The sequence below is a fragment of the Symphodus melops genome (genome assembly GCF_947650265.1).
Source record: "Symphodus melops genome assembly, contig: scaffold_527, whole genome shotgun sequence".
NCBI lineage: Eukaryota > Metazoa > Chordata > Actinopteri > Labriformes > Labridae > Symphodus > Symphodus melops.
The window spans coordinates 885-10,728 of NW_027636572.1; the positions used below are offsets into that span (position 1 = coordinate 885).

Consider the following 9,844-nt stretch of genomic DNA (forward strand, 5'->3'; position numbering starts at 1 on the left):
ACACACACACACACACACACACACACACACACACACAGTCCAAAAGATGGTTCTGATGTTTTAGTGGACTCTGAAGCTCCTTCAGTGAGCGACTCATGTTTGTGTTGGAGTGAGAAGCACAAAGTGTTTTATTCTCCTCTCTCTCTGCTCAGAGCACGGAGAAGATGAAGATAATAAGTGTCAATATAAAACACACACACACACACACACACACACACGGCCTGTTCAGCAGTGTGAGCCACACTCAGTCCATTTGTAAGAGCTCCAGCTCATTAAAAAACACTTTAACTCCTTATAATGGCTCTTTTACCCGCTAGATGAACACACACACACACACACACACACACACACTCATCAGAAACAGTTTCATCACACTCCCCGTCTCTCTGACACACACTGTGATGAGGAAACATCTCAGCAGAGAAGAGAGCACACACACACACACACACACACACACACACACACACACACACACACACACACACACACACACACACACACACACACACACACACACACACACACACACACACACACACACACACACACACACACACACACACACACACACACACACACACGATAAAAGATGGATGACGAGAGATCCACAAAAGTGAAGATGAGACCTTTAGAGCTCCCCCTGCTGACGGCCTGCAGTATAGGTCATAAGCTCCGCCTCCTCCATGTTAACAGATGGGTCAAACTATCAAATCCAAACCTGTGTCAGCTAAACGTTTATGAATCTGGTTTCTGTCTTTTTTCTGAGGAGTTCAGTTTGAAGGATCAGAACGCCTCCGAGTCTGTGCGGAGGCGGAGCTCCAAAGCTTCCTGCGCTGGTTGCCACCGCGCTCTGACCTTGGACTTCAGCTCTACGAACACGGCTCGCCTTGTTTCAGACTTACAAATCTGAAATAAAATCGTCCGTTTGAAACAAGGACACAATGAGGTCACGTGACCTGAACAGAAAGCTCCTCCTCTTCATTTGAAGGAGGAAGAAGGACAGATTCCCAGAGGAGCTCCGGCTGAGCGCTGACGAGCACGCCGCAAACAGAGCCGTTCTCAACTTCCTGAAAAGTGGACTTTAAGGACGTAACATTTTTTTAATGCTTCACTAATGGGCCTCACGCACTGCAGATCAGCAGCAGAACAATCAGCCATGTAAAGGTCACAGACAGACGTCTTCATTTGCATGTGCAGAACTCATCCTGCACAATGTCAACTCTCATCTCAGAGAAAACTACCCTGTAATGACGCGCCGCCGCATAACGGCCAATTTATGTCCATTCAGAGCCAAACTAAACCCGCCGGGGCCTCGTCTGCACGCCGTTAAAGAACCAATTTGCAGCGAAAACGTCATTACGGGGACAGTTCCTCGCCAAACGATGTCATTACAGTAACAGCAGCCACTCCAGCGCAGCGCGGCGGAAAGATACGGCGGAAACATCACTCACTCTTTGTGTTCCGAGCCCTTCACGCCCGACCGCCCGACGCCGCCACATTAATGCAAGCGGACGCCATTATGTAGGAAGGGCCTGCTGTCAGTCGTACTGTATGCTGCAGGCCGCAGCGTTCACCGCGAGCTTAATCGCCGCACATTTACGCAGCACCTCACAATGAAAGTGGGAAGAACGCTAACGTGGAGTTACAGACACATTAACTCCCCGGGCGTTCCCCGCAGGGGGTCAATAAAATGTGAAACTTAAACGACTCGGTTAATCACCCCAGAATTAGTGCGAGTCAAGAGGAAGTCTGTTAATGGATCAGTCGTCGTCTTTGGACAGTCCCGCTGCTTTCCATCTGCCGAGCAGTCAGTCGGGCTAATCACGGCACAGCGAGGAGCGCTTCAGTCTGCGCGCTTTGTTTCACGGTGCGTCACGCTGCACACTTCCTGCTGCTCCCTCCCTGATTAAGGAGCAAATTAGAGGTGGAGGTGAAGCTGCAGCAGCAGCAACGTATAAATAAAGCTGAGCTCCATCTGTGAAGGTTAACGCGAGCGCACCAACGTGCAGCTCCAATATTACAGTCAGATAATCACATTTAAAAAAGGTGCAGTCTGTGCTGTCTGACTGGCTGTGTCTCCAAACTCCCCCCCCCCCCCCCCCTCTGTGCAAGGAGCAACTAGCACCATGAATGAATGTTTCACTCAGGTTTCACACAACCTTCCAGAACTGTTCTGGAAGGTTGAAAAGCTGCTGGTCGTCTGTTTTTGGAACTTTTAATCAAACCACATATCTCCATGCACGCTGAACTGGAGGCACGCTAACGCTAGCTTCTGCTGCAGTGAATTTTAAGATGTATGTTTGAAGGTCTTTACTGGAGGGGCATGTGAGTGGACAGAGCGGGGGGGGGAAGTAGCCACAGGTCGGAGTGGAACCCTCCTGCAGGGTTTTAGCCTCGGTCATGACTTTGAGTGTAGCACCTGAGCTCAGTGGACGTTCATGTCTCTTCTCTCTCACAGCTCCACTTTCTCGTCCTCTAACAGAGGCTCATTTCGATGCCAGGTGAACTCGATTAACTTAAATATCAGAATACAAACGAGCCACTCTCTCTGGGCTCCGAGGAGATTTTCTGCACGTCCACATAAAAAATAAAAAAATAAATAAAAGAAGCTGCGGCTCTCGAAAAGCATCGAGACGCCTCACATCCTGCAACATGTCCCCTGCAGGAAAGAGTCAAACGCCATGACGTGGAGCGAGCAGAGATTCACCTCAGGCAGACTCTGAGGCGTCTGATCCTGATAATGAGATCTGTTCTTCAAAGTGTGCTGAAAAAGAACAACTCTCAGAAATCCACTGGAATTGTCTTTTCACGCCGCGCTGACCCTGAACTGCTCACTTCCCCGCTCTCCTCTCCTGCTGCTGACGTGGAAGAGCCACTCCACTTCACTTCCAGGGTTCTTAAAAAGACGATTGACTTCACGTCAATTATTCCACGTCTCAGGAACCTGCTGTATCTGCGGGCCCTCTCCGGCTGCGTTCACAGCCCAGCAGCTTTTGGAGCTTTAATGAGATTCACCACACGGGTCTGCGGTGGCCCTGTGACTCACAAACCCTCCGCTGGTTTACACACGCCGCTCCGACAGGCGGGAGGGAGGCTGCCGTGAATGCAGAGCAGGCAGGCCCGGGCGAGGCGGCGCTTTGATCTGCTGAATCATAATCTGGCAGAGGGTAATGATGTCAAACCGAGCGCCAAGACAGAGACCGCCAAAACGAGTCAATCGGGCGCTAATAATCTCATTTCTTCCCGCAGAGTTTGAACCTGCGAGCGGAGGGTTGGAGTCTTAGCTGTGAATGCGGATCAAGCCTGTTTTTACAGCAGGCGTGAACATGTTTACAGCCTGCTTCAAAAAACACAAACAGCTCTCTGGAATAATTAGATCTCAGGCTGCAGTACCCATTTTAACCACTAGGGTTACATCATGATATTTAACATCCATCTTGTTTAACTTTCTTTGCTGTCATGTTTAATAAAGGTCCATCACATCCAGTTATACCTGACCTGCCCAGTGGGGGCGCTGTGGAGTCATCGCACCTCTCAACAGCACTTAGTTAAAGTCACAGCAGCAGAGGCTCATGGGAAATAAACCAACATATAAAGAACAGCAGGGAGATTCTTACCGTAGGCTGAGTCGGCTGCTGACTCCTGGTTCCTCGTGGTCGCCAACACATCAGCTGCACAGACGACAACAACAACAACAACAACAACAACAACAACACAGTCAGAGTCTGAGCACGTGCGTCACTGTTTACACCTGTACCGTCTGTGTGATGCTTCATCACTGTTTACACCTGTACCGTCTGTGTGATGCTTCACTGTTTACACCTGTACCGTCTGTGTGATGCTTCATCACTGTTTACACCTGTACTGTCTGTGTGATGCGTCACTGTTTACACCTGTACTGTCTGTGTGATGCTTCACTGTTTACACCTGTACCGTCTGTGTGATGCTTCACTGTTTACACCTGTACCGTCTGTGTGATGCGTCACTGTTTACACCTGTACTGTGTGTGTGATGCGTCACTGTTTACACCTGTACTGTGTGTGTGATGCGTCACTGTTTACACCTGTACTGTGTGTGTGATGCGTCACTGTTTACACCTGTACCGTGTGTGTGATGCTTCACTGTTTACACCTGTACCGTCTGTGTGATGCTTCACTGTTTACACCTGTACCGTCTGTGTGATGCGTCACTGTTTACACCTGTACTGTGTGTGTGATGCGTCACTGTTTACACCTGTACTGTGTGTGTGATGCGTCACTGTTTACACCTGTACTGTGTGTGTGATGCGTCACTGTTTACACCTGTACCGTCTGTGTGATGCTTTATCTCACCGTGGCAGCTGTCCACCATGAGCGAGTGGTCGCCCTCGATGTCCTGCTCAAACGTCGCCCTGCGGAGACAAAGCACGCCGTAAACAGACAGTGATTGGCTGAAGGACAGAGGCACACTCAGAGCCACGGCTGTTGCTATGGGTAACCGTCGTCTGGGCAGTTAATCGATGATGCGTATCCACGGCGACCAAGATAACCTATTGGGACGGCACGAATTAGATGATGTCACAAAGTTTATCCACAGCTCATCATAAAGTGTGAAGACTTTCAGAGGCCGACACACACACACACACACACACACACACACACACACACACACACACACACACACACACACACACACACACACACACACACACACACACACACACACACCCCCCCCCCCCCCCCTCGTCCTCAGGCTATTGTGACGCCACATGTCACACACACTCATTCACACCCTGACGGTAGAGGCTGAGATGCAAAGTGTCCATTTGAACACGTTCACACGCCGTCATGTGTGTGTCGCAGCAGGGCGAGCTGCAGCGTCTCGCCCAACTACAGGACAAGACTGCAGAAGCTGGGGATCGAACCCCCAACCTTCAGACTCATAAGCCACCTGGAAGTGAAGCTGAAACATTTAGAGCTCCCCCTGCTGACTGGATGCAGTATAGGTTGTAAGCTCCGCCCCCCTCCATGTTAACAGATGGGACAAAATATGTGTGGTAGAGGTGGCGTGCAAACAGGTCTCCTCACCTCGAGAACGTGCGAGTCTGAGAGCAGCTTCAGTCAGAGGAAGGGGCGGAGCCACGCAGCCCGTTACAGAGATGTTTAGTTTCCTGTGTCAGCAGGAGGCGGAGCACGCTCTCACTGAGAACACGTGGGCACGCTCAGCAGTAAACACACACACACACACACACACACGCGGCGTTGATGCTTGCATCATCACGCAGAGGAGAGGCTGCTGGAAAGTTTGAGGCCATTAAATGATGTTGGGACTGATTATGAAACCACTGTGCTTCCCTCTATATTTACCTCTCTCTCCACCTCACTTATATCTAACTCGTCCGCCCACTCGCTCACTCAATATTTATCTCCCTTATCGCTCATCCCCTCACTCCATCACCATCCGTCCTCTGTCTCTCCGGCTACATTTAAAGCAGCGTGGGCCGAGCTGTAAATGAGGAGAGGACGAGAACGGGAGGAGGTCGTTGTGATGGCGAGCGGTTATAAATCCCCCAGTCCTCTCGAGCACCTAAACGCCTCGTTCATCTCTGGGAGGAGGAGGGGATGGAAATAGACTCTGTCAGTTATAAAACACAGACACCGAGCTCGCTCACTGTGTTTTCATTTTCTGCAAAGAGGAGGCGTAAACGGGCGCCGCAGTCTTCCAGGACGTGAATGAAGATGAGCAGTCGTGGGCTCTGTGCATTCCCATGATGCATTTCTGCTGATGACTTGTGGGTTTTAATGGCGCCTGCCTGCACGCGCTCACGTCGGATTAAACAAACATGTCGCTGTGGTGAAAACATAAACAGCACGTGTAGATTCACAGAAACGCCGCGACGTGCACGGTCCAAATGTAGCGATGTAAAAGCAGAAAGCGCCCCCTGCTGGTGATAAAAAGGAGCAATCTAGTAAAGCTGTTCCTGTTTCATCCTGTCAGGCTCGGAGGTCACGGCGGTCTCGGAGTGCTGTAAGAATAAACTTGATGTGTCTTTAAGGACCCGCCTTTGTGTGACAGCTGATTTTTAAATAAAGTTTTGTTGAGTTAAATGTTCACAGCTTCAGAGCTCCTCATTTAGAGACAAACGTCTTTGTTTAGAGCCGTGTGTGTGTGTGTGTGTGTGTGTGTGTGTGCGTGTGTGTGTGTGCGTGTGTGTGTGTGCACCAGCTAAAGCAGATGTTGCTCTCCCATCCGATCAACTCAAACAGAACACACACACACACACACACACACACACACACACACACACACACACACACACACACACACACACACACACACACACACACACACACACACACACACACACACACACACACACACACACACACACACACACACACTGTCTCCTGAGCAACGGCTGATTTGCTGCCACGACAACCGAGTCCATCTGGTGTTCCTCTCTGTCTGTGTCTCATTGTCTTCTACTTTACTTTTCTTCCTCTCTCTCTCTCTCTCTCTCTCTCTCTCTCTCTCTCTCTCTCTCTCTCTCTCTCTCCCTCTCTCTCTCCCTCAGATCATGTCCCTCTCTCTTCTTTGGCCTCTTTTCTGTTTATACGATGCAGGTCAGCTCTGACCTTTGACCTCTGTGCTGGCAGAGAGAGAGAGTGAATGCTCTCTGAAAGACTTTCAAAGTTCAGCTTTAAGAGTAGAGACACCGGCGCCCCCCTGAGGCCGGGAGGCTGGATCGATGTGCAGCATCACACTGAGCGCTCCTCCAGTCTGCTTTGTTCTGATTCCTCCACTGCATGACAAACACATCCTCATCCCAGTAAACGCCCCGGGACGCCGCAGGGAGCCACTTCAGTAGTCCAGGGTTCAAATCCAACATGGCCGCTCTGCGCCTGTTTGCGTTTGTCCGGTCTCCATGACAACAGTCTGCTGAAAACGGGCGCTGCATGGCCGACACGGATCCAGTTTTTATCTGCCAACGTGTGGTCGTGTCACTTTTCCCGCAGTGTGGCGTCATCAAGGTGTCGCTTGTCCGACTGGAAGGCGTCAGGTCGCTCGGTGGCGACGTCGTCAGTTCTATGTGCAGTTCCTCCAGTGTCCACTAAGGGGCAGTCAACGTGTCGACGGTCCGTCTTTAATCCTGCCCGAGCTTTTAGTCCGACTCTAAATTCAAGACACGAGAGAGGAGGCTCCACTCCATCAACACACACACACACACACACACACACACACACACACACACACACACACACACACACACACACACACACACACACACACACACACACACACACACACACACACACACACACACACACACACACACACACACACACACACACACACACACACACACACACACACACACACACACACACACACACTGCAGCAAGTAGCTTGATAAATTAACGTGTTCCCTCGCGTCACCGACCAATCAATAACTCCAGAGTGTCAGGTAGCTCACGCCCACTCCACGACACGTCGATCGATCTGCGGCCTAAACGTCTGTTATTCCTCCGCTCCTCCGCTCGCCGCACAAATCCAACACGTATTATTTCCATGTCCGTCCCTCGGGGGAGGACGGGATCTGATCCTGTGGAGACATGCTGCGGGTGGACTCAACGTCTCACCGCCTCCACCTGAGCGAGATGTTCGAAGGCGGCGTGAAGCTCCCGTGTCAGACGACCTGAAGTCAGCACAGGTGACGGCCTGAGGAGGAGATTTAAGGTGTGCACTCGGAGCACTGCACACTTTTATATCAGGACATTTATTCTGTATCAGAGCAGCTGCACTACATTCCCTCTGACGCCCATTTCAACATTAGCTCCCATTACATTTCCCCATCCATCCTCGCTCTCCGGCTGCGGCGTGAAAGGCGCCATGGATTTACATCTCTCAGATATACGAGCCGTCGCTCGCCGCGGCAGATATACGAGCCGAGCCGTCAAAGCTTTATTAGCCGTCGGATTGATGACAGCTGAGGGGGGAATAAAAGAAAGAGACAGACAGATAAAAAAAAAAAAAAAAAAAGGAAGTGACACGTACTTGTAACCCGGCGCCGTGTTGGCACAGCTCCCGCTCCGAAGCCAGACGCAGTACGGATCACGAGACGCCAGGCAGGCTCTGCAGAGACACCACAGTTTCCTCATTAACACATCGGATCAACTCTTTCTGCACTAACTTCCAAACACACATCAGGGTGAGGAACGCTTTGGGGCGGGGCCAACTGCGCTGCCATGGCGACCTCAGGTCTTCCCCATCAGCCAGCCTCACTCTCTGAGGAGGCAGCTGTGGATGCTGATTGGCTCATTAGAGAGAGTCACTTCTCTGATCATTAGTGATGCCCTCTCTCGCTCTGTCACTCGACCACCCCTGCTCTCTCTCTCTCTCTCTGTGTGTGTGTTGAGCAGACCTGCTGTGTGTTTTTAAAGAGAGAGAGAACAGGGTGGTTCTCTCGCCCAGTCAGTCCAACAGCTGCCTCTCTGAACCTCTGCAGCTGCATCCCATCAGCTGACATTCACTCATCCCGCCCGCTGATTTACACCAGTCTGATGACTGTGTGTGTGTGTGTGTGTGTGTGTGTGTGTGTGTGTGTGTGTGTGTGTTCTCTAATTTTAACAGGAAGCTCTCTTTAGTTTAATGGCGTCTGTAAATGGCGCCCTGGTTTCCCTTCTGGGCTCAAACTCATTTGAATATGTAAACGCTGTAAAAGGACACGCCCCTTTTTAACGAGGAGTGCGTTTACACAGTTACCATCCTGATCCCGCCTTTGATTATGTTGAGAATAATAATATGGCGTTTACGTGCACACGGACAATCACGGAGGATTACTGAATCACCCGTCTTTTTTTTTTTTTTTCAATTAGAGCGCCAATAAAACCCAACATCGCGCTGCAGACACGGCGTCTCCTCCGGCGTTTCACTTCAGAAACTCTCGCTCCTGCTGCCGTGTTTGCTCTGCTGAAACGTCCCGTGGCTGAAGCCGCGTTTATAAACAAATCTGCAGTTCCTTGAGTGTCCACTAGAGGCCGCCAGTGGTCACATACTCAGGCCGTAGAAATCTGTTTTTACAACAGACACAAATTAAAATGTCTGAATAGCTCACGTCTCCATCGACACACACAGTTTGTTATGACGTATGTTTTTCACACATTTGCATAATTGTGGGTGTGGTTAAGTTGACTGACAGGAGGGTGGGATGTAGCCATTTGTCATGAGGTTTAAGCCCCGCCCCCCTTCTGTTTCTGGCAGAGTCAGCCTTCAGAAACCAACAGGTGAGCGCGTCCATGTTTTATACACACGACAGGAAACGAAGGTTCGTACTTTTTACAGGCGCCGTGTCGGGGGCAGCGGCTGAGCGGCACTCTGATGACGCAGCTCGAGAAGGCTACGAACAAAGCATGATGGTCTTTATCCAGCTCCAGTCCCAGGACTGTCCTGTCCTCCTGACCCTGAACGTTACACCTGCACGCACACACACGCACACACACCCACACACACACACACACACACACACACACACACACACACAGAGGTTAAAGCCACACGGGCGATGACATCACAGGATGTAGAATCAGCGGCTGGAGGGTTAGCACAAACTTTGACGGGTTGTAGACGTCGATGTCCTCCAGCAGTTTGGACCCGAAGCTGTCGTTGGGATGCGTGCTCGCTAAAACCTTCAGGACTCTGCCGTCGTCCGATCCCAGGAACATCACAGTCCGGTCTTTGTTCGGACCCGCCGAGACGTCCACCACGATCTGAGTCAGCTTGGACCTGCGAGTGAAAAACAAAGACTGATGGAGGAGAAACGACTGAAAGCTGCAGACGCAGATTAGAAAAGAGGCGGAGCTTCGTC

The 9,844-nt window shown here is 50.8% G+C and overlaps 1 protein-coding gene across 1 annotated transcript; it reads right to left on the reverse strand.

The window, feature by feature from the left end:
* Positions 1-3,617: 3,617 nt before the first annotated feature.
* Positions 3,618-9,782, reverse strand: LOC306819347 (semaphorin-6D-like; the record flags this gene model as incomplete). Its single annotated transcript, XM_079373131.1, has 5 exons — positions 3,618-3,671; positions 4,332-4,390; positions 8,035-8,112; positions 9,313-9,453; positions 9,589-9,782. Coding segments are annotated over 5 exons (526 nt in total), but the record flags the coding sequence as incomplete, so codon positions are not given.
* Between the last annotated feature and the right edge of the window lie 62 nt (positions 9,783-9,844).